The sequence below is a fragment of the Salvelinus alpinus genome, chromosome 18 (genome assembly GCF_045679555.1).
Source record: "Salvelinus alpinus chromosome 18, SLU_Salpinus.1, whole genome shotgun sequence".
NCBI lineage: Eukaryota > Metazoa > Chordata > Actinopteri > Salmoniformes > Salmonidae > Salvelinus > Salvelinus alpinus.
The window spans coordinates 12,410,648-12,437,359 of NC_092103.1; the positions used below are offsets into that span (position 1 = coordinate 12,410,648).

Sequence of the window (26,712 nt, forward strand, 5' to 3'; positions counted from 1 at the left end):
AGTACTTATCCCACCACCAGTGTACAGAGTGCAGGCAGCTACAAATGGAAATGAAAGTAGTATCTCAAATGTTTATCCACGTTTGTCCATTTTGACTGCCCCCTAAAATCTTGTTACGTCTGTATTCCCCAGATACAGATACTAAAGACGTGTGTGACAAGTTGGAAAGAAGACTGCCTGCCCAAGCATTGATGATGCCCGAAAGTCATACTGTAAGTATACATGTGGAATATTGAATTCTATTTAATATGTAATACTGTAAACCATGCACAAAGGGTCTGGACTCAACTCAATGCAGATTAACGTCCTGCACACAGCAATAGACTGTATAGGAGTAGAGCATGTTCTGAGCAATAGGGAAGGCCACAATTTGTGTTTGCATGTATGTGTGTGTTTGTGTGTGTGTGTGTGCATGCGTGCGCAGGCTTGTGCAAAAGTGTCGTGATCATTTTTCAACATTTATAATATTCTCTAATCCCCAGGTTGTTACAAATATGTCTGAATAACTCTGCCAGGAGACCAAAAGAACAAGAGACCCGAACCCTTCGTTGTGACTCTCAGGGACAATCACCTCTACTCCCTGGCATTCACCATCATGAATGGGCAGGCTCTGGAGCAGAAGACATTATGTTTCGTTGTTGTTGTTGTTTGACATAAAATCATGTTTAACATGTATACTTGGTAGGGGCTGTGGGGTGGTTACTTTTCTTCAGCCCCATTCCTCAGCTTTAATTGGTAGGACTGCTGTGATATTCAAATAGTGGATTGTGCTTCTAAAATGTTGGTTGATTTGTGTCTTCCTTATTTGTTTTTTTATCTTTTGCATGACTTCATTTTGTAGTTGAAATTAAGAGCTGAAAAATAAACATTTGTGTAGTAACGTTGTAACTTTGATTGTTAGAAGTATTTGTACTTTAAGAACATTTGCAGATTCTGTAATAGAGAGAAGGTAGAAAAAGATAACTCGGCAAGAAACTAAGAAATGAACACTGCTGGGTAAATAAAAATACAAATAAAATACAAATAATGATAACCCAGCCATAAAGTAATAAATAACCCTCTGCTGGGTTAAAAATACATGAATCACAATAACCCAGCAAGAGTAAAAACCAACCCACTGCTGGGTCAAAATAACCTAGTGCCAGGTATCAATCAATCAATCAATCAAATGTATTTATAAAGCCCTTAATGAATAAGGAATAAGGAATGAGTCATCATTGCCAATATTTTGGTATGTACATAGCAGGTAGATACTTGTGGCCTGTAGATATAAATATTATTCAGAAAACCACTATCAGTAGATTACAGGTTTTGTCCTCAGTTGAATCTATGATGTTGATGTTGTTATAATGTTGTTATATTATTTTGATACTGTAGGTACTATGCGATCTGCTGCCAGCCGCTGGTGTACAGGACTAAGATGACTCCCGTCAGAGTGGCCCTAATGCTGGGGGGATGCTGGGTCATCGCCTCCTTCATCTCCTTCCTTCCCATTATGCAAAGCTGGCATGCCATCGGCATAGAGGACATTGTAAGTCTGTAAGCAGCTGTGGCCTGCCTGTCTATCTGATGGTTCTACTACAGACAGTCTTGCTCTGTAGTCTAAGTCGTTTGATCTAAATCATTTATATGCTAGATGTTTTGAACTACCATGAATTGTTTTGTTGATCCTTGAAAATGTGGACCGATGTTAAGTGAAGGACACATGGTTAAAACAACAAGCATTACATTTTTTATTTGAATAACATTTCAAGTTCGTAGAATGGTGTTGTAGTAGTCATAAAACAATTCTACTATTCACAGCCCTTTTCAGCAACAATGTTTGAATAGTTTTTAATGTTTGGACAAAGTGCTGATTTCGAGCTGCTCAGATCATGAACTGTTCATCCATCAAGCTCTTTGGGGAGAGCAAACAAAGAACTCTTTTAGTTCTAAAAATAGCACTATGACTCATTGTTTCACCTTTGACATCTGAAAAAACGTATCTCTGTCAAATGATGACACTGATTATTGTTTACAAAATTCAAATTATCCATATACACTGACTGTACAAAACATTAGGAACACCTTCCTAATATTGAGTTGCACCCCCTTTTCCCCTCAGAACAGCCTCAATTTGTCGGGGCATGGACTATAAGGTGTCAAAAGCATCCCACAGTGAAGCTGGCCCATGTTGACTCCAATGCTTCACACAGTTATGTCAAGTTGTCTGGGTGTCCTTTGGGTTGTGGACCATTCTTGATACACACGGAAACTGTTGAGGGTGAAAATACCCAGCATTGTTGCAGTTCTTGTCACACTCAAACCGGTGTGCCTGGCACCTACTACCATACCCTGTTCAAAGGCACTTAAATATTTTGTCTTGCCCATTCACCCTCTGAATGGCACGCATAAACAATACATGTTTCAGTTGTCGCTAGGTTTAAACACCCTTCTTTAACCTGTCTCCTCCCCTTCATCTACACTGATTGAAGTGGATTTAACAGGTGACATCAATAAAGGATCATAGCATTCACCTGGATTCACCTGGTCAGTCTATGTCATGGAAAGAGCAGATATTTCTAATGTTTTGTTCTCTCAGTGCAAGTGCCGTCCAAGTGCACTCAACCATCCTAGGCTAAAGCTACCACTACCATTTACATAGACATAAACACCCAAGAAAATTCCAAGCGCACTGAGATCTAAACACTGGAGTCAGTGCTGAGCACAATTCACAGCTACCAGTTTATGAACACAAATAATACTATATGTCAACGTCTACCCGTTCATAGTTTGTTTTAAGAGAGTCAGTAAATGGACATTAAGCAATCGTTACACTCTCGCTTGAAGGGGATACAAGCGTGTCACTATTCCATATGTGGATGTGGATACAACAGAACGCACATGCCTCTTACTGTATGTGGATCTGCTTGTTCATTGATTGTTCTCTCTCTGCATGCTGTCTGTCTCCAGATTGAGGAGAGGAAGTTTAGCAGCAGCAGCAGCAGCAACAAGACCAACTGTGTATTCGTGGTGAACCGTCCGCATGCTCTCATCTGCTCCGCCGTGGCCTTCTACGTTCCCCTGGGCCTCATGGTGCTGGCCTACCAGCGCATCTACATCACCGCCATGGGCCACGCGCGGCAGATCGGCACGCTGCAGCGGGCAGGCTCCGCCCACTACTCGGCGCCCCCCCAGCACTACCTCAGCTCCGAGCAGCAGGGCTCCAGTCGCATGCGCATAGAGACCAAAGCTGCCAAGACCCTGGCTGTCATCATGGGCTGCTTCTGTCTCTGCTGGGCCCCGTTCTTCATCACCAACGTGGTGGACCCCTTCATCCACTACAGTGTGCCCTGGCAGATGTGGACCGCCTGGCTGTGGCTTGGCTATATTAACTCTGGCCTTAACCCCTTTCTCTACGCCTTCCTGAACAGGGCCTTCAGACGGGCCTTCCTCATGGTACTGTGTTGTGGTGGTGAGAGATACGTACGCCAGGGGAGCTACGGCCCCACCAGACGCTACTCTGGATCTGTCAACGGGACCTCCATCGCACTCAGGTAAGGAACTGATACTGGACCCCCCACACGTGTCCTACCTTTTATCATTTAGCCTTGAATTAAGATCATTCTCTCTCAGGCACAGACACATAATGTTCCCTCAGGTAGGTGGGTTAAGCTGAGTCTCTGGTGCCCTATCTTACTTCTAATACATTTTGATTAATCTGAGATGAGATATTGCCCAAGACGTTTGTGTCACATCCTGGTCTGTTTCACCTGTCTTTGTGCTTGTCCCGTCGAGTCCTACCAGCGTGTTCCTGTGTTTCCTGTGCTCTCGTTTTTGTTACTGCAATGCCTTATGAAGGCAGGCCAAAGATAAGTCAAGGCAGGCAAAGAGTCCTAATCCAACTCAGAGTCATGCAGGTACAGCTCGACGGGCAGGATAAGGGTCAGGACAGGCAGAGGTCAGAAATGGGAAGACTAAGAAAAACAAAAACTAGAGCACAGGAAACACGGAAAACACACCGGTAGGATTTGACATCTAAGGCACTGCATCTTAGTGCTAGAAGCGTCACTACAGACCCTGGTTCGATTCCAGGCTGTATCACAATCGGCCGTGATTGGGATTCCCATAGGGCGGCGCACAATTGGCCCAGGGTTTGGCTGGGGTAGGCCGTAAATAAGGATGTGTTCTTAAATGACTTGCCTAGTTAAATGTTAAATAAAAACATAAAAAATGAATGGGACAAACACAAAGACAGGTGAAACAGATCAGGGTGTGACAGTTTGAGGTCTGAAGAGAAAACCTGGTTATTCTCCAATCAGGGTCATCAAAGAATGAATATTTACATCAGATTTCAACATGTTGAATCAGAAGCTTGAGTTTGTTTAACTGTTGAATGTGTGTTATTTAAAAATGTCTCATGTTTAAGTAGACAACCAGGAAGCCAGAATAGGTTATCATCAAGTGAAGACAAGTAAAGGATGGGGCATCATTAGGGAGATTTAGATTTGCTCTTATACCCTGTTGTTTTCCATACCCAATTTGGTTGGGCACGTTGAGCAGTGCTGTACTCTTCTGCCAGACTCAGAGGCCCATGTGTGAGGAAGGCACTTAGGCCACTCAGCCCGCGCCTATATGACCTCATCAACACTACTGGATACACAGGGGGGAAAGGGGGCAAAATTGATGTGACTATATCCTGGATTGTCAATTTATGATTATGTTTCCCTTTTGAAATCGGATGAGGTGCCGGATGTTGAGAGAGAGAGAGAGAGAGAGAGAGAGAGAGAGAGAGAGAGAGAGAGAGAGAGAGAGAGAGAGAGAGAGAGAGAGAGAGAGAGAGAGAGAGAGAGAGAGAGAGAGAGAGAGAGAGAGAGAGAGAGAGAGAGAGAGAGAGAGAGAGAGAGAGAGACCCTGGAGAGAAGTCTCTCTCTCTGACTTAGCCTTTTGTTATTGTTTGAGGTTTTCACATAATGATTATGACTTTGTTTCCATACAAAATGTTACAAGTCTACCGTCCATCTGTTTCTATTTTATTACGTTTTGGAAAATAACATTGCATTCTTAAGTGGTAACTCTGCGGCCGTATTCACAGTAGTAGTGGTTACTCCTTGGATTAATTTTTGTGTAATGTAGTAGGCAGAAAAACAAACGGTATTAGAGACACCCTAACGTCTCTCTATTAAAAAATGTCTGAGACACAAAGCAGATGATATTTTTTCCTCTCAGAATCAAATTACTACAACTAGAACAGAAGCTGTTGGAAAGTCATTATGGATTTTGCGTAAGATACTTTTTCTTCTAGCATTAAAGTGGTCAGTAGTCAGTCACATAGTGAAAATGTCAACCAATCGATTGGTCGAAAAAACAGACTACTTTCAGTCTACCAAGATTTTATTTAGTTGGGGACAGCCCTACTTCCCCTAACCCTTTAAGCTAACTCCTAGCCTAGGCAACGTTAGCCACCTAGCTACCTAGCTAGAATTCGTAACATATCATCCGTTTTGCAAATTCATAACATATTGTAAGTTTAGCAAATTTGTAACATATAATATGAATTGTAATTTGTAACATGTCATACGAAATGAATACATACCATACAAAACATAACATATCAAACTAAATGGAGTGTCTCGGATTTAGGTACAGAATAATACGAAATGCTCTGAGACCAGGTTGAAGGAACAGCTTGTTGTGTTGTGGCCATAGAAATAATCCATTTAAGGGTTTTGGAACCTCTAACCCTGTCAATTTGACTGTTAAACTCCAGGGTACACTATGAATGGCTGACAGTTTTGTCTTAAATAGAAACTTACATCTATGGATAAATATGTCTATGGTTGGTTGTGGCTGTCAGTTTGCCTTTTGCAAATGTCCAAAACAGTCTTGTGAAAAAAGTATAGTTTGGGAAGCAAATGCTGTCATTATTACACGTGTAATATGGTAGTTATTTTAACGTTACTATTTTTTACAAACAACAAAAATATTTGATTCATAAAATATTTAATCAGTCCTCTTCCTCAAATGAAGGGGATGATGACATAATATTTGCGAGAGGTAGGGTTTTTTGGAGACCAAAAAAATCGGAAAGTTTGCAGATTGTCGTTTTTATAAGGATTCCAAAAACAGAGGCACCTGGAGAACTTATTCATGGAAGTAAATACATTTTGAAAAAAAAATATATATAATATACATGTATATATTATTATTAGCTAGCATACAGGTAGACCACTGTGTATGATGAGATGCTAGCTAGCTAACTTCACTGTATAGCTAAGTAAATCAAATATCATCAGCTAGCTAACGTCTTATTAGCTATGTATCTGGATGTTTATCATTGTAAATTAAAACACAAGCTCCATATGCATTTGTAGATAACAGTCATGGAAGAGGGTGGAAGGACTTTTGCTCCAGCTGTCAGAAAAGGGAGGAAGTAGACTGGATAGGGCAGGTAATGTTTTGGGAGGACATTATGAAAATATTCTCTAGTTCTAGTTCCTAGTAAGGAAAAATGTTAGGACAGAGAGATATTAGCAACATGCTAAAACATGAGGTAGATAAATGGCACGACAATGGGCCTCAGGATCTCGCCACGGTATCTCTGTGCATTCAAATTGCCATCGATTGTCACGCCCTGATCTGTTTCACCTGTCCTTGTGCTCGTCTCCACCCCTCTCCAGGTGTCGCCCATCTTCCCCATTATCCCCTGTGTATTTATACCTGTGTTTTCTGTCTGTTGCCAGTTCGTCTTGTTTGTTCAAGCCTACCAGCGTTTTGTTTCAGCTCCTGTTTTTCCCTAGTCTCTTTTTCTCGTCCTCCTGGTTTTTTACCTTTGCCTGTCCTGACCCTGTACCCACCTGCCTGACCACTGCCTTTCTCTGACCCTGAGCCTGCCTGCCATACTGTACCTTTGCTCCACCTCTGGATTACCGACCTCTGCCTGACCTGACCCTGAGCCTGCCTGACGTCCTGTACCTTGGCCTCGTTTGCCTGCCCATGTGGTTAAAATAATGTTACTTCACATAGTCTGCACTTGGGTCTTACCTTGATTCCTGATATTGTTAAAATGCTTCTTTTGTTTTGTCCGTAGCTTATGCCTGCCCATACCATTACCCCACCGCCACCATGTGGCACTCTGTTCACAATGTTGACATTAGCAAACCGCTCACCCACACGGCGTCATGCACGTGAGGCCGGTTGGACGTAATGCCAAATTCTCTAAAACGACGCTGGAGGCAGCTTATGCTAGAGAAATTAACATTACATTCTCTGGCAACAGCTCTGGTGGACACTCCGTAGTCATAGAGACACCTATGGCACTGTGCTGTGTGACAAAAACAGTGACCTTTTATTGTCCCCAGCACAAGGTGCACCTGTGCAATGATAAGGCTGTTTAATCAGCTTCTTGAATTTCCACACCTGTCAGGTGGATGGATTATCTTGGCAAAGGAGAAATTCTAACTAACAGGGATGTTAACAAATGTATGCAAAAACATTTAGAGAAATAAGCTTTTTGTGCATATGGAACATTTTGGGGATCTTTTATTTATGAAACATGGGACCAACACTTTACATGTTGTGTTTATATTTTGTTCAGTGATTGCCTAGTCACTTTTACCCCTATAATCACATGTACATACTGTATTACCATAATTATCTCAACTACATCATACCCCTGCACATTGACTCGGTACTGGTACTCCTTGTATACAGCCTTGTTATTGTGTTACTATTTCCTATTTTATTTAGCAAATGTTTGTCTTACTTTTTAACTCTGCATTGTTGGGAATGGGCTCGTAAGTAAGCATTTCACTGTAAAGTTTACACCTGTTGTATTTGCCGCATGTGAGCAATACAATTTTATTTGATTGAGCTAGGGGAGGCGGAGGCCTGGGGAGGAGAAATTAAGAAGTTCCTAATTTGTATTCCGTAGACCTCGCTAACTCCTCAAACCTGATTCATAGTATAGAGCACTGGTTCTCTTTCCATGAGGTTTCAGGGTGTTGAATAACACTTTATTAGTTATGTTATAATGCCTACATAGGATGGTCAAAATCCATTCTGTGTTGAATTGTGCATCCATTGTTTTCAGTATTTGTTATGGATTTCCTTTTGCTTAGTAGCTTTAGCTGCTCTAGTTTGTATTGGTTTATTCTGAAGCTGCTTTCAGCAGCAGAACAAAGTGTCGATAGAGAGTGTGTGTTTAGTAATCTGCAGGAAAAAGGCATAAGGACATTACACGTCAAAAACCAAGCCTTGTGTAACAAGGTCATAATATACACAGAGAATTAAGTTGTGGCTGAAAAGCAGGTTTAGCCTTGGTTCACACACAGACTACCATCCACTCTGCTGCGCTCGGATCTCACCTTGGTTCCCACACAGACTACCATCCACTCTGTTGCGCTCGGATCTCACCTTGGTTCACACATTAATAAGCCTTGGTTCATTGATGCACTTCGCTGAGCACGCTGGTTTTATTCACATAGCAAATAGGGAAGGATTCAAAATGAATTTATATATATATACACACATACTTTTTGTATTTACATTTTAAGAGGCATAAAAAGCACAATTAAATGCACAGAATGCTAGAGATTGATTATTTTTGTCATAGTATGATTAAAATAACCTGTGGCCCTCTTCTCCATCACTTCCTCTTACCATGTCTCTACTCAATTGAAGACTGTCCACAGTTTTTGCTCAAGCTCTGAGGTAAAATAACTTAGAGTGTTCATTAGATTAACAGATTCTGCAGTAACTTTCACCTACACCCTAAAATTGTAATCTAGGAATGTCAAATGCAGAAACGTGTCCCAATGGGGCAGAGCTGTTGACAGGGATGTAGTGCGCTTTTTTTAAGGGATATTTTTGTGGATTGTGTCAGGCTCCAGCAGCCACACACACCCTCAGCCTCTTTGTTTGCAAACGGCTGAAGCTGAGCAGTGCTAAGGTTGGTTAGGGTTTAGATCACAAATCTGCATTTGAAAGTGGAGTTGCTACAGGAAGTAGTGTTGGTGGCCATATTGAGAGCAGTCCCAGCTAGCACATTTGGTTTCTTGGAAGTAATGGTAGCGTACATTTTTGGTTTCCCATTGGTTCTGGGAACGAAGATATATGTTTCTGAGAATCTAGTGTAGCACATAGGGATGTGTGAAACTTACTCCTCAGCCTTAAGTATCCCGCTTGCTTTGCCTCATTAGCTAGCTTTTGAGGTGGTGCGATCGGCTACGCTTGAGGTGTGCGGTCACGTGTGTTTTTAAGGCAGAGGTCCCGAGTTCGCGCCAGATATGGGCCAAATCGGGAGGAGGTAGTACTCCCTAAGCAAACAGCATGACGTCCTTTACAGTGGTTCCTAGTGACTCGGATCTACAGTTGCGCTCAGTTCAGTGCTGGGGTCACTGTTAAGTACGTTTGAGGGGTGAATGTAGCACATGGGGATGTGTGAAACTCACTCCTCACCCTGTAATAGGCCTACGTAGTGCTCCTCTGCATGTTGTTTTGTTGCAGGCTTAGTTTTTAGTAGCCTAGCTAGGACTGTGGCATGTGTCTGTACACTTCCGCTGTGCAGCGCAATTGAAGTTGAATTCACCGTTGCCAGGACATCAGGCTATAATTTGATAAAATAGATGACTCAATTGTTGACTCGCTTTTGTGTCTTGTTCGGCCCACGGGCCTTATGTTTGACATGTATGCTAGCCTACTAGCCACGCTATGACTACGTTATGACTGACTTGTGATCATTGCCCTGAAACAGTGCATCCCGCCCGAATGGGTGGAGGCAGCAAACAATCTACGGGGCCAGCTGTGATTTACAGCTATACATTTTTTGGAAAAAAGCGAATAAATGTATTAGTGAATTATATTAATCATGTATTGAACTGCATCCATCTATTCTGCCAACAATGCCTTACTTTACATCATGGAATTTTGAGTAAAGTAGAACCTATTTCAAACCTCTTATATAGTTGGTTTTGTAGCATAAAGTAGGAATTTGATATTTTTCACTGATATTATGATTGTCTGTTTGTTTCATATCTGCAAAGTGGTTAATGCTGTCAGTTCCACTTTAACATTCTCTGAACGTTCTGAGAACATCATTTAAAATAGAACCATAAGGAAACCTGTAGGAAATGTTACTCTGAAGTACCAAAATTCCAACAGAACAACGTTGTTTCTTAACGTTCTTTGAACTTTGAGAACATTCCCAATTCCAAACCAGTTGGAGAACATTCCTAGAACAATACCAAAAAAATGAATTAAATGTAACCATGTTTGAACTTTTAGGAAACATTCTGTTAAAGTAATAACACATTTTGTCATGTTCCTTAAATGTATTGAGGATGTTCCAAAGCCAAGCAACTATCCTACACCATTCCAATAACATTTTGGGAAGGTTGCAGGCAACATAACCAGAGGACAACCATACTCTCACGAAGCTATAAGAAACATATGGTTCTCAGAACGTTATGTGCTAGCTGGGGTAGGAGGCACTTATGTCTCTGTGGTGAACCAACACACTGAGAGTGAATGTATTTACTTTACAAATGAGCAACAGCAAACAAAGAAAAGTAGGGGTGCTTGACAACAATGACAAAAATCCGTCAAAGGGGCTTACCAAGAAACATTTCCAAAAGGACTAATTGCAGGCAGAAAGGAGCACTCAACAAAAAAGGCAGAGATCAATTTCTTATTTGCTCACTTTAATCCATTGTTCAGGGTAAGTACAGGTGATTTACTCATCCTGAACAATGGATTAAAGTGCTCAAACTCCTTTCTGCCTCGAATTAGTCATTTTCTTGTAAGCCCCTTTGATTACTTTACAAATGTATTTCTCTCATGCCACAGGAGGTTGGTTGCATCTTAATTGGGGAGGACGGGCTCGTGGTAATGGCTGGAGTGGAATCGGTGGAACGGTATCAAATACATCAAACACATGGTTTGGTGCCATTCCATTCGCTTTGTTCTAGCCTTTATTATGAGCCATCCTACCCTCAGCAGCCTCCACTGCTCTCAACCCTTGTGGGCAATAAAGATTCAATGGCACCTATAGAGTACACATTTTTATCCTAACCTTGTGGAATTCCCAGTCTAGCCAGGTTCCATTTGGTTGTATTGACTCGTCACCTTGCCACCAAGAGAGCTTATACACAGGAAAGCGTATGTCCTGGTGCAAAATGGATGCTATAGTTACATCACTTAGATATAGACATTTTAGATAAAACATAATCCATCCATGCTTTTATCTTGGATGCAACAGTGATGACAAGAGGAGGCTACTTCTGGCAAGATGGTGGAATGCTTTCAAGATGCTAGAACATTGTGTTAGAGGTTAACTTGAGGCAGACTTGAAGATGGTGATATTGCTATATTATGCGATGATGTGAAGTGTAGTTATTTCAGGTTGTAAAAGCCCAGGTAGCTACAGTATAGGGCTTGTAAATTGCTGAACAACATAGTGAGAGTTTTAACAGTGTTTCCCCTATATTTTTTTAGCAGTGGCGAGCAAATTGTACAAATTGTTGTCTCCACGCCGATAAATATACCGTGCCTTCGGAAAGTATTCATACCCCTTGACTTATTCCACAGCCTAAATTCAAAATTGATTAAATATAATTTTGTCTCACTCGTCTACACACAATAACCCCTAATGACAAAGTGAAAATGTGGTTTTAGAAATGTTTTGTATGTATTGTATTGATAATGAAATACAGAAATATTAAAATTACATAAGTATTCACACCCCTGAGTCAATACATGTTTTAATCACCTTTGGCAGCGATAACAGCTGTACGTTTTTTAGCTGTGAGTCTCTAAGCGCTTTTCACACCTGGATTGTACAATATTTGCTATATTTTTCTTTAAAATATTATTCAAAATCTGTCAAGTTGGTTGTTGATCATTGCTAGACAGCCATTTTCAAGTCTTGCCATAGATTTTCAAGCCGATTTAATTCAAAACTGTAACTAGGCCAATCAGGAACATTCAATGTCATCTTGGTAAGCAACTCCAATGTATATTTGGCCTTGTGTTTTAGGTTATTGTCCTGCTGAAAGGTGAATTTGTCTCCCAGCATTTTTTGGAAAGCAGACTGAACCAGGTTTACTACTAAGATTTTGCCTGTGCTTAGCTCTATTCCATTTATTTTTATCCAAAAGAATTCCCTAGTCCTTGCCAATGACAAGTATAACCATAACATGATGCAGCCACCACCATGCTTGAAAATATGAAGAGTGGTACTCAGTGATGTGTTGTGTTGGATTTGCCCCAAACATACGCTTTGTATTCAGGACAAAAAGTTTAATTTCTTTGCCACATTTTTTTGTAGTTTTACTTTAGTGCCTTATTGCAAACAGGAGGCATGTTTTGGAATATTTGTATTCTACACAGGCTTCCTTCTTTTAACTCTGTAATTTAGGTTATTAATTTAGTAATTTAGTATTGGGGAGTAACTACAATGTTGTTGATCCATCCTCAGTTTTCTCGTATCACAGCCAAACTGTAACTCTTTTATACTCACCATTGGCTTCATGGTGAAATCCCTGAGTGGTTTCCTTCCTCTCCGACAATTTAAGAAGGATGCCTGTATCTTTGTAGTGACTGGGTGTATTGATACACCATCCAAAGTGTAATTAATAACTTCACCATGCTCAAAGGGATATTCAATGTCTGCTTTGTTTTTGTTTTTAACCATCTACAAATAGGTGCCCTTCTTTGCGAGGCATTGGAAAACCTCCCTGGTCTTTGTGGTTGAATCTGTGTTTAAAATTCACTGCTCGACTGAGGGACCTTACAGATAAATGTATATGTGGGGTACAGATAGTACGTAGGTAAGCATTCAAAAATCATGTTAAACACTATTATTTCACACAGAGTGAGTCCATGCAACTTATTATGCGATTTGTTTAGCACATTTTTACTCCTGAACTTATTTAGGATTGTAATAAACAAAGGGTTAAATACTCATTGACTCAGGACATTTCAGCTTTTTGTTTTTAATTAATTTGTAAACATTTTGAAATACATAATTCCACCTTGAAATTATGGGGCATTGTGTGTAGGCCAGTGACCAAAATGGTAATGTAATCCATTTTAAATTCAGGCTGTAACAACAACAAAATGTGGAAAAAGTCTTGGTTTGAATACTATTTGAAGGCACTGTAAATTCAGGGTTGGGTAAATTACTTTCTAAATGTAATCTGTTACAGTTACTAGTTACCTGTCCAAAATTGTAATCGGTAACGTAACTTTTGGATTACCCAAACTCAGTAACGTAATCTGATTACATTCAGTTACTTTTAGATTTAGAAAACAGAGAAGTGTCAATGATTTTTTTCCCGCACATCCTTTCTGAATTGAAATTTAATCCTCAAAATAAGTATCTATAATCTGATTACAATATTTTAGCTGGTAACGTAACGGTTTACAGATACCGTTTTTTTGTAATCCGTTACTCCCCAACCATGTGTATATTTGGTATTTTTGGTACTTTATTAGGATCCCCATTAGCTGTTGCAAAAGCAGCAGCTACTCTTCCTGGGGTTCACACAAAACATGGAACATGACATAATACAGAACATCAATAGACAAGAACAGCTCAAGGACAGAACTACATTAAAAAAAATTAAAGGCACACATAGTCTACATATCAATGCATACACACAAACTATCTAGGTCAAATAGGGGAGAGGCGTTGTGACGTGAGGGATTGCTTTACCTGTTTTTGAAACCAGGTTTGCTGTTTATTTGAGCAATATGAGATGGAACGGAGTTCCATGCAATAATGGCTCTATATTATATTGTACGCTTTCTTGAATTTGTTCCGGATTTGGGGACTATGAAAAGACCCCTGGTGGCATGTCTTGTGGGGTAAGTGTGTGTGTGTCAGAGCTGTGTGTAAATTGATTATGCAAACAATGAGATTTTCAACACATTCATGTTTCTTATAAAAATAAGAAGGATCCAGTCAGTCTCTCCTCAACTCTTAGCCAAGAGAGACTGGCATGCATAGTATTTATATCAGCCCTCTGATTACAATTAAAAGCAAAACGTGCCGCTCTGTTCTGGGCCAGCTGCAGCTTAACCAGGTCTTTCCTTGCAGCACTGGACCACACTACTGGACAATAATCAAGATTAGATACAACTAGAGCCTGCAGAACTTGCTTTTTGTAGTGTGGTGTCAAAAAAGCAGACCATCTCTTTATTACGGACAAACCTCTCCCCGTCTTTACAACCATTGAATCTGTATGTTTTGACCATGACAGTTTACAATCTAAGGTAACGCAAAGTAATTTAGTCTCCTCAACTTGTTCAACAGCCACACCTTTCATTACCCGATTCAGCTGTTGTCTAGAATTTAGGGAATGATTTGTACCAAACACAATGCTCTTAGTTTTATAGATGTTCAGGACCAGTTTATTAATGGCCACCCATTCCAAAACAAACTGCAACTCTTTGTTAAGGGTTTCAGTGACTTCATTAGCTGTGTTGCTGATGAGTATATGTTTGAATCATCAGCATACATGGACACACATGGTTTGTTTAACGCCAGTGGCAGGTCATTGGTAATAATAGAAAAGAGTGGAGGGCCTAGAACGCTGCCCTGCGGTACACCACACTTTACATGTTTGACATTAGAGAAGCTTCCATTAAAGAAAACCCTTTGAGTTCTATTAGATAGATAGCTCTGAATCCACACTAAAAAAGCCATAACACATAATGTATGTTTTTTCAACAACAGGTCATGGTCAATAGTATCAAAGGCCGCTTTACCAGTCTTGGGTAGCGGAATTACTTTGGCTTCCCTCCAGGCCTGAGGACAAAGACTTTCCTCTAGGCTCAGATTAAAGATATGACAGATAGGAGTGGCTTTAGAGTCAGCTACCATCCTCAGTAGCTTTCCATCTAAGTTGTCAATGCCATGAGGTTTGTCATTATTTGATTTGATTTGATTTGGATCTCTTTTAGTCCCCATTTGGACTAATCTTCCAGAGTCCTTAAACATTAAAATACAATTTATAATACGAACACATTTATTGATCGATAACAATTATTTATCCACCTCTCCCACACTAACTTTACAGAATTCAAACCTGCAAGGCTTTTCTTTCATTATTTGTTTTTTTATGCATGAATATGATGGCTCACTGTTCGTTGTTGGCATTTCCTGCCTAAGTTTGCCCACTTTGCCAATTAAGTAATCATTAAAATAATTGGCAACATCAAATGGTTTTGTGATGAATAAGCCATCTGATTCGATGAAAGATGGAGTTGAATTTGTCTTCCTGCCCATAAATTAATGTAAAGTACTCCAAAGTTTTTTCCATCATTCTTTATATCATTGATTTTGGCTTAATAATCAAGTTTCTTCTTCTTGTTGTTGAGATTAGTCACATAATTTCTCAATTTGCAGTAATTCAGCCAGTCAGATGTGTAGTCAGACTTATTAGCCAGTCCTTTTGCCCCATCTTTTTCAAACATACAGTTTTTCAATTCCTCATCAATCCATGGAGCCTTAACAGTTCTAACAGTTCGTTTCTTAACAGGTGCATGTTTATCAATAATAAGTGCAGCATCTGAATGCTCCTCATTAATCACATCAGACCAACAAATATTTTGAACATCATCCACATAAGAGTCACAGCAAAATCTTTTGTATGATCACTTATAGACTATTTTAGGCCCAGCTGTTGGAACTTTGGCTTTCCTGGATGTAGCCACTATATTGTGATCACTGCATCCAATGGGTACGGATACAGCTTTAGAACAGAGTTCTACATTATTAGTAAAAATGTGATCGATACATGTGGGTGATCTTGTTCCTGTAGTGTTTGTTAACACCCTGGTAGGTTGATTAATAACCTGAACCAGATTACAGGCACTGGTTACAGTAAGAAGCTTCCTCTTGAGCGGACAGCTTGATGAAAACCAGTCAATATTCAGGTCCCCAAGAAAGTAGACCTCTCTGTTTACATCACATACTCTATCAAGCATTTCACACATATTATTTAGAAACTGACTGTTAGCACTTGGTGGCCTATAGCAACACCCCAAAAGAAAAGGCTTTAGATGTGCCAAGTGAACCTGCAACCACAACACTTCAATAACACTTGACATAAGATCTTCTCTAAGCATTACAGGGTTATGGCTCTGAATATATACAACAACACCTCCCCCATAAGTATTTCTGTCTCTTCTATAGATGTTATATCCTTTTATTGCTACTGCTGTATCATCAAAATGAGTCTCAGAAATGGCTGAAATATGAATGTTATCTGATGTTAGCAAGTTGTTGATTTCATTAACCTTATTTCTAAGGCCACATATATTAATATGGGCTATGTTCAGCCCTTTCCTGGGTAGCTTATCAGAGATATACATAATAATGAAAAGAGTATACAATGCAAGATACAAAAATAAACATTCAGTAGTCCATTAATCAATTGGTGTGTGTGTGTGTGTGTGTGTGTGTGTGTGTGTGTGTGTGTGTGTGTGTGTGTGTGTGTGTGTGTGTGTGTGTGTGTGTGTGTGTGTGTGTGTGTGTGTGTGTGTGTGTGTGTGTGTGTGTGTGTGTGTGTGTGTAGCGGGGTTGAAACTACGAACCCATAGGCTTGGCTCTCTCATCCCCTCCAGGCTTCTGGGAGGGAGGGTGGACAATGAGCCTGTCATAGCGGATGTAAGCAATGTCCCCACACGCTCTGGCAGCTTTCATGGCTGGGATCAGTTCTTTCCTCTTCTGGCGCACAGCTTCAGGATAGTTGAGGAAGATATACATTCCTCTCAAGTTCTTGGCTCTTTCCAGAACCGCTACCTTGTCCTTGAACCTCAGGAATTTTACCACTTTACCACAATCTTCCTGTGGTCCATCTTCAGTTTCTCAGAGATCGTTTCCCTTGTCCTCAGACTCCGTCCAGGTCTCATGTGAAGATTCTGCAATTCCGTCCACAACCATGTTGTTTCACCTTGATTGTCCCTCGAGATAGTCTGATTTATCCATCATTTTTATCATGGATTCACATACAGAACTGATGTCCTCTCTCAATGACTTACAGATTGCTGTCATCTTGCCGTTCTCCTGTTTCAACTCATCGAGCTGACCCTGGGAGAACTGCAAACTGTTCTTCAAGTCCTGGATCTCGCTGGTCAGGTCGTCCATTCTTTTATTAGTTGAATCTACCAGTATTTGGACAAAACACTTTAAGCTATTTCCTTGTTGTTGTAACAACTGCTTGTAGAACTCTTTTAGTTTGTTAAAAGATCCTTCACGTGTGATAGAGAGACACCACTGTCCTCAACGGTATTCCCGCCGGCTTTGGTCTTTGTCATGGTAGCTAGCAACGTAGGTTACTCTGTTACTCCTCGCAGTTTGAGACAGAGCAAGTCACAGGGAAGATTGAAAACAACAAACATCAGGGATCTAGACAGCCACAAACCCGGGTCAATCCGCAGTCCCAGACACAATGGCTAACCGCGTCGCTGGCTGTGTTCAAGCCCTCAAGAAAACCCCGCTAGCTTGATATGCAGCTAGGTTAGCTGCAAGCCCAAATAGCTCCTCAGACCCGTCCTTGGTTGGCAGGATCACTGGACAGAAGCTAGCAGTCCCAGTAACTGATGTCAACTGCATCGTGGGATCCAAATAAAAAAGTTAGCTAGCTACTAAGAACTTTTTTCATTTATTTTGTTGTAAGGTTTGAGTCACTGATAGCATAAGGAAATTAGCTTTAAAATGTGTAGAATTGTAGGAAATTAGCTCTAAAACTGTTTTATTTTCTCTCAGCCCATGATAAAATGTGTAGCATTGCAGAAAACCAACTTTAAAACTGTACATTTTTCTCTCCGGCCCATGAAAAAATTAAAGGAAATTAGCTTTAAAACAGCAACATTTTGTCTCTGCAGCCAAGAGTAGGGCCTTTAAAATCTTTGGTGGGAGACTGTGCAATTGGCCACACCCACTATCACTACAGTACCACTACCAATCCTTGGGGAAACACTGGGCTTAATGTTCTTCAGCTCAAACAGACCTGGACTCTTTGTGATTCTCTCATGATGCTTCTTTTGTCACAATTAGCTTTGCCCATGAACATTGCAGTCATGAACTGATACAACAATGATGATCACCATCCTTTGTGTTGTGGGTCTTCATTGTGGTAAAGGATAGGCCTAACAGAATAGAAGATATGTTCAATGTAATCACTACATCATTTGGCACACTACTATTAACCTTCCTTCCAGGTAGACAGACAGAAGGGTTGAGGCATTTCAAGAAGCTCACGAAAGAAGCAGGCTAAGTGCTATACACATTTTTACCTTTGGTACATTACAGGTGTTTAGCTGTGTGCACTGTGTGTGTTTGTGCATGTGTGTATGTATATCTGCAGATGTTAGCAGTATGGATCTGGAACCCAGTCGTTGTAGCATCCTAAAATGTCAACTAACAGCCTCCGTGGTTTAGAGAGACTGATATTTTAAAAAGACACGTGCCTATACTATGTTGTGTGTGACAAAGAATTCAACAAGTCTATACATTGCAATATATATACGTGGGGAAATCCTGCAAATATCTACAATGTTTAATGAAATGTACATGTTGATAGCGCTGTGAAGGTCTGGTTCGGTGGTCACCCTTTGGGCTTCTGTTGTCTAGTGTAGAAGGTGTTCTGTAGAGACTGGTGTGTTGCAGTCTATTGTATATTGTACCCTCGTGCTGCCAATGTTAATCACCAGCAGCTGTACTTTGCTGACCTGAACGCCTAAATACATTTTCTTTGTATGGAAGTGAAATTAGGTTGCATGAAGAGGGTAAGTTACCTTCTGGAATCACATTGCCCAGTTCTATTATATCTACTCTGACTTGACTACATTACTGTACATGGGAAACTCTGTCTCCACTTGTTTCTATGTATGAGGAGAATCAGGAGATGAAAGGTATTATTTATGTTCTGGCTTGATCAGGGATATTGGGTGTTAGAACCTGTGAGTGTGAGATCAAAAGTAAATATACAATCCCACCCATAGTATTACGGCCCTTGCAGTCAACTGCACTGTTGGTAGTGAGATCATTTTTTGGGATATACCACTAGAATGAATCAAATCCAATAGTGGATTGAGTGAGGCTGTCCTGAACAATTTGTCTCCCAATTATCAACCTTCCCATCAGTGTTTATCACCATGGTGACTTACCAAGAAAATACCCATTTGTGTGCCGATATCACCTGCTACAGTGATCCATTTCCTAGAAGGATATCTCCATTTTTGGTCAAACTGGGTAAAGTTTTGTCTATGAAGCACCAAATCAACTCATCTCAGGTTGATGGCCAGCCCTGTCAGTCTGTTGGCTACGGCTGTCAGGCAGTCACATTGATTAGTCCTAGAAAACATCCGTTGTTTTTCAGGTTTGCCTCTCGTGTCTGTCCAATACAGCATACTGAAATATCTAGCTAATTCTGGAAATGTAGTCGGTTTCATCTCCAGAAGAGCAGCTTTGTGGTAGACTTGTATTTTGACAATCTCAGTAATCATCATTGTAACACGTGTAACCTGGAAAAGGTTCCAGTCTCTTCTCCAGCTTGCAGGACTAATTTGATTACAATAAATGTCTGCTCAGTGACATGGTCCCATGTATTTTCAGAATGATACTCACAACCAAAAAAGTTGTTTTCCATTATGTTTGTTTGTATAGTAACAGCAAAACAACTGGTACATCATCTCATGTGTATCATCTGATGTCAGTGTTCAAATCTATCCAAGGTGGTGATACTGCCAGATCTGTCCAAAATTATCATATTGATTAGTCTTTCCCGTCCCAGTTCAAGACAGGCGTTTGGCAGGATCTGCGTTTGGAGGATTTTGCTTTCAAGCAAATTGCCAGTATAAATATGCACTGTTCCATTAACACTGAGTAATACTGACGAACAGTACGGAATAGCAATGTGAGTGGATTATTGAAGTATGTGAACACTTGATTTGGTCAGTCCGCGGTAACGTCTGGAAGAGTCAGTGATCTTCAGTACAAGACCTTTTGATTGTTCAGATACTGTATCACCTCTTGGTTTTGATTAAGTTGGAATTCAGTTTATTGAAGGTTTATTTACGTTTAATTAGCCTTGATATGAGCATTCCATATCAGCGTGTTTGCTTTGACAGTTGTTGATAGAGCGTTGATAATTGATTTAAGTCAAGCTCTCCTCCGCATTGTGCCGCAACACAATTAACTCTGGACAAACATTCCATAGAACAAAGATCAAATGCATTCTATAAATGATACACCTTCACATCAACACTCATAATTCATTCTTAATGAAATTGTAAACAAAGTTTGCAAAGTGTCATACTTTGTACTCAGATAATAACAGCTGCGACTAGGAACTTGTTTTACAAGCAACATTTATTCATGATGTAACATGGCCCCTGTACCATTTGACAAATCAAATCAAAATCTATTGGTTGTGTACAACTTTTAGCAGATGTTCTAGCCGGTGCAGCTAAATGCTTATGTTACTAGCTCCTAACAATTCAGTTAAATGTCAAACAAGTACACAAATAATACAAAACATTATCTAGAAATGTCAGAACGAATCCAATTAACAATCCAAACAGCAGTGTAACAGTAATCCAAATGCGATCTATATGTATATACAACGGATGAATTTACACCAGTTATACTAAGAATGATATGTACAGCAGTAGATATATTAGAGTAAGCTATGTCAAGAATCCAGTATATAAATAAATATGCATTGTGTATAAACAGTGTACCTAAAATGCATTGTACAGTAGTAGAAATATTAGAATGAGCTACAGTACCAGTCAAAAGTTTGGACACACCTACTCATTAAAGGGTTTTTCTAGATTTTTACTATTTTCTACATTGTAGAATAATAGTGAAGAGATCAAAACTATGAAATAGCACATATGGAATCATGTAGTAACCAAAAAAGTGTTAAACAAATCAAAATATATTTTATATTTGAGATTCTTCAAAGTAGCCACCCTTTGCCTTGATGACAGCTTTTCACACTCTTGGCATTCTCTCAACCAGCTTCACCTAGAATGCTTTTCCAACAGTCTTGAAGGAGTTCCCACATATGGAGGTGTGTTTTGGGTCATTGTCCTGTTGAAAAACAAATGATAGTCCCAACCAGATGGGATGTCATATCGCTGCAGAATGATGCATGATGTTGAGAATACAGTATTTAAATACACAGTACAAAACCCCCATGGCAAAATGGATAACATTGCAGGACATGACCTTCCAGACCAGAGTACAAAATAAACATATACAGTGCCTTCAGAAAATATTCACATCCCTTTACTTTTCCCACATATTGTTGTGTAACAGCTTGAATTTAAAATGTATTACATTTAGATGTTGTGTCACTAATCTACACACAATGCCCTATAATGTCAAAGTGGAATTTGGTTTGTAGAAAATGTTTGAGTCAATAAGTATTAAACCTCTTTGATTTGGCAAGCCTAAATAAATTCAGGAGTAAAAATGTGCTTAACAAATCACATACGTTGAATGGACTCATTCTGTGTTCAGTAATAGTGGTTAATATGATTTATGAATGACCACCTCATTATCTGTAAGGTTCCTCAATTGAGTAGTGAATTGCACGCACAGATTCAACCACAAAGACCAGGGGTGGTGGTTCAATGCCTCACAAAGAAGGGCACCTATTTGTAGATGCTGAATATCCCTTTGAGCATGATGAAGTTATTAATTAGGCTTTGGATGGTGTATCAATACTCCCAGTCACTACAAAGATACATACATCCTTCCTAACTCAGTTGCCAGAGGGGAAGTAAACCACTCAGGGATTTCACCATGAGGCCAATGGTGACTTGGCTGTGAAAGAGTGTAAGAGTGTAATGGCTGTGATAGGAGAACACTGAGGATGGATCAACAACATTGTAGTTACTTCACAATACTAAATGAATTGACAGAATGAAGATCCTGAATTCAAAGTGTTATGTTTGGGGCAAATCCAATACAACACATTACTTAGTACAACTCTCCATATTTTCCAGCATAGTGGTGGCTGGGTAAAAAATAAATAAAATGGAGCTACTGTAAGCACAGGCAAAATCATAGAGGAAAACCCGGTTCAGTCTGCTTTCCACCAGACACTGGGTGATGAATGTACCTTTCCACAGGACAATAACGTAAAACACAAGGCCAAATCTACACTGGAGTTACTTACCAAAAAGACAGTGAATGTTCCTGAGTGGCTGAGTTACAGTTTTGACTTAAATCTTCTTGAAAATCTATGTCAAGACATCAAAATGGTTGTCTCACAATGATCAACAACCAATTTGACAGAGCTTGAAGCAAATATTGTACAATCCAGATGTGCAAAGCTCTTAGAGACTTACCCTGAAAGACTCACAACTCACAGGTGATTCTAACATGTATCAATTCAGTGGTGTGAATACACATGTAAATTGGATATTTTACATTTTAGTCATTTAGCAGATGCACTCATGCAGAGTGACTTACAAGAGCAATTAGGGTTAAGTGCCTTGCTCAAAGGCACATCGACAGATTTATGTAACAGATTCAATAATAGATCCAGTTAAAGTTTAAGTGAGTGATTTGTCCCAAAAATTGTGCTTTTAATTTTTCAAATATTTAGCACCAGCCAATTGCTAGTTACCCATTCTAAAACTGATAGGAGCGCTATGTCGAGGGCATCAGCTATTTATTTTACTGTTGCCACCGACGTGTATACTGTTGAGTTGTCAGCGTACATGGACACACAGGCTTTATTCAAGGTCAGTGGAAGGTCATTAGTAAACACAGACAACAATAATGGTCCAAGCTGGCTGCTCTGCGGTACACCACACTCAACCAAATTTGCATTAGAGAGGCTTCCATTAAAGAAAACCCTCTGTGTTCTATTGGATAGATAACTGTCCATCCATGATAAGGCAGAGAATGTTAATCCATACCACCTAATTATTTTCAGCAATATGTTATGATCAATGATATGAAAAGTTGCACTGAAGTCTAACAAAACAGCTCTCAAAATCTTATTATTACCAATATCTTTCAGCCAATCATCTGTCATTTGTGTTAGTGCTGCACATGTTGAGTGCCCTTCCTTATAAGCATGCTGAAAGTCTGTTGTTAATTTATTTTCTGTATAGAATTGTCAATACATTTTCAAAAATGTCTAAAAATATGTTTTCACTTTGTCATTATGGGGTATTGTGCGTAGATGGTGAGAAAAATATATATATTTAATACATTTTGAATTCAGAATGTAGAAAATGTGGAATAAGTCAAGGGGTATGAATACTTTCTGAAGGCACTATCTAGTCAAGATATATTAGTTTTATTTTTCATTCATTTTTTATAAATATTAGAATGTATCTTCCATTTTGACATTACAGAGTATTTTTGGTAGATTGTTGACCAAAAATTACAATTAAATCCATTTTAAACCCACTTTGTAACACAACAAAATGTGGAAAAAGTCAAGCGGTGTGGCACTGTATATGTATGTGAATTGTGTGCATAGACAGTGCGGACAGTATGTGAATAGAAAACTGCTGTACAGCAGTAATTTTATATAAGATGAGCCTAGAATACAGTATATATACGCAAAATATAAACACAACATGCAACCATTTTCAAAGATTTTGCTGATATAAGGAAATCAGTCAATTGAAATAAATTCATTAGACCTGTTCTGGGAATGTACATTTTTAGGTTGCAGGGAGGTTCTGAGAAAGTTTTCCTGGGAGGCTGACTATGACCCCGAGCTTCTCCATAAAGGCTCTCAATACCCGTGATGTGAATTGGGGACCACGGTCGGAGAGGATATCCTCCGGAAGGCCATAATGCCGGAAGACCTGCTGGAATAGTGCCTCAGCGACCTGGAGAGCAGTAGGGAGACCAGAGAGAGGGATAAAAAGGACATGATTTGGAAAATCTATCCACAACCACCAAAATGGTGGTGAAACTGTCAGAGGAGGGGAGATCAGTAACAAAGGCCATGGCAGTCCTGCCAGTGTCTCCACTCCTCTAATGCCAACTTCACCGCCAGGAGCTCCCGGTCACCGATGTCATAGTTCTTTTCTACAGGAGACAGTTTATGGATAACATTTTTGTGGATTACCTAGATGTTGTGACAGGATGGCCCCCACACCCACTTCTGAGGCATCCACCTCCACCACGAAGGGCAGTGTAGGATATGGGTGTTGCAGCAATGGAGCGAGGTGAAACGCCTTTTCACTAGGCGGAAGGCCCCATCGGCTGCAGGACTCCACACCAACTTACGGAGGCCACTTTTTTTGAGGAGAGAGTTGAGCGGAGAGGCGATGGAGCTGAAGTTTTTGATGAACCGGTAGTAGAAGTTGGCAAACACCAAAAACCGTTGTAGTCCATTTATGGTAGTTGGGACTGGCCATGACCTGACTGCATCAACCTTCCTCTCCCCCATAACCACTACCTGCGGGCCGATCCGATATCCCAAGAAGTAGAGGACGGCCTGATGGAACTGGCACTTCTCCGCTTTTCCGTAAAGATAGTTCTCCAGAAGGCATCTCAGTAGCCGATGTAAGACCTTTAAACAGGTCAACATTCACAAGGCCGCAGGGTCAGATGGATTACCAGGATGTGTACTCCGAGCATGCGCTGACCAACTGTCTTCACTGACATTTTTCAACCTCTCCCTGTCCGAGTCTGTAATACCAACATGTTTCAAGCAGACCACCATAGTCCCTGTGCCCAAGGACACTAAGGTAAACTGCCTAAATGACTACCGACACGTTGCACTCACGTCTGTAGCCATGAAGTGCTTTAAAAGGCTGGTCATGGCCCAAATCATCACCATCATCCCAGAAACCCTAGACCCACTCCAATTTGCATACCGCCCCAACAGATCCACAGATGATGCAATCTCTATTGCACTCCACACTGCCATTTCCCACCTGGACAAAAGGAACACCCATATGAGAATGCTATTCATTGACTACAGCTCAGCATTCAACACCATAGTGCCCTCAAAGCTCATCACAAAGCTAAGGACCCTGGGACTAAAAACCTCCCTCTGCAACTGGATCCTGGAATTCTTGACGTGCCACACCCAGGTGGTAAGGGTAGGTAACAACACATCCACCACGCTGATCCTCAACACAGGGGCTCCTCAGGGGTGCGTGCTCAGTCCCCTCCTGTACTCCCTGTTCACTCATGACTGCATGGCCAGGCACGACTCCAAACACTATCATTAAGTTTGCTGATGACACAACAGTGGTAGTCCTGATCACCGACAATGACGAGACAGCCTATAGGGAGGAGGTCAGAGACCTGGCCGTGTGGTGCCAGGACAACAACCTCTCCCTCAACGTGATCAAGACAAAGGAGATGATTGTGGACTACAGGAAAAGGAAGACCGAACACGCCACCATTCTCATCGACGAGCTGTAGTGGAGCAGGTTGAGAGCTCCAAGTTGCTTGGTGTCCACATCACCAACAAACTAGCATGGTCCAAGCACACCAAGACAGTCGTGAAGAGAGCACACCAAAACCTATTCCCCTTCAGGAGACTGAAAAGATTTTACATGGGTCCTCAGATCTTCAAAAGGTTCTACAGCTGCACCATCGAGAGCATCCTGACTGGTTGCACCACTGCCTGGTATGGCAACTGCTTGCCCTCTGACCGCAAGGCACTACAGAGGGTAGTGCGAACAGCCTAGTACATCACTGGGGCCAAGCTTCCTGCCACCCAGGACCTCTATACCAGGCGGTGTCAGAGGAAGGGCCTAAAAATTGTCAAGGACTCCAGCCACCCTAGTCATAGACTGTTCTGTCTGCTACCGCACAGCAAGCGATACCGGAGCGCCAAGTCTAGGACCGAAAGGCTTCCTCCCCCAAGTAATAAGACTCCTGAACAGCTAATCAAATGGCTACCCAGACTATTTGCATTGCCCCCCCCCCCCCCTTTTACGGTGCTGCTTGTCTCTGTTTATTATCTATGCATAGTCACTTTAACTCTACCCACATGGTACATATTACCTTAATTACCTCGACTATCAGGTTCCCCCGCACATTGACTCTGTACCAGTACCCCTGTATATAGTCTCACTATTGTTATTTTTTCTACTGCTCTTTAATTATTTGTTACTTTTATTTCTTATTTTTTACTTAACACATATTTTTCTGCATTGTTGGTTAAGGGTTTGTAAGTAAGCATTTCATGGTAAGGTCTACACCTGTTGTATTCAGTACATGTGACAAATACAATTTGATTTGATGGCGTCACCAAGTACTCGTAGTGCCAAGACATCGTGCTGAAGGCCGTCTTCCATTCATCCCCCTCCCGGATGCGGATCAAATTGTTGGCACTACGCAGGTCGAGCTTAGTAAAAAACCGGGCCCCACAGATGTAGACCCCCCTCCTTCTTGGCCACGAAGAAGAAACCTGCCGACACAGGGGAGGTGGATGGGCAGATGAATCCCTGTTGGTGAGCCTCCTGGATGCACTCCTCCATAACCTTGGTTTCTGCCACCGACAGGGGGTAGACGCAGCTGCGCGGATGCGCAGAGTCTATTAGCAGGTCGATAACATAGTCCCAGGGGCAATGAGGAGGGAGACAGGTGGCGTGGGCTAGGGAGAACAACTCTCTGAGCTCCTGGTAAACCTCCGGGATGTTGGCCTGGAGGGCAACCACAGGACTCTCAACTGACGTGGAACCACAGGGTAAGGGAAAGCAGGTCTTCCGACATCCGGG

General features: G+C 40.9%; 1 protein-coding gene across 1 annotated transcript in view; it reads left to right on the top strand.

Annotated features, from left to right (window-relative positions):
- Nucleotides 1–26,712, top strand: part of LOC139544627 (5-hydroxytryptamine receptor 4-like) — a 48,110-nt gene that overhangs the window by 8,527 nt on the left and 12,871 nt on the right. The window contains exons 4-5 of the mRNA XM_071351945.1: nt 1,378–1,531; nt 2,953–3,536. Of these exons, the coding sequence (XP_071208046.1) occupies nt 1,378–1,531; nt 2,953–3,536 (738 nt within the window). The remainder of the gene's footprint in view (nt 1–1,377; nt 1,532–2,952; nt 3,537–26,712) is intronic.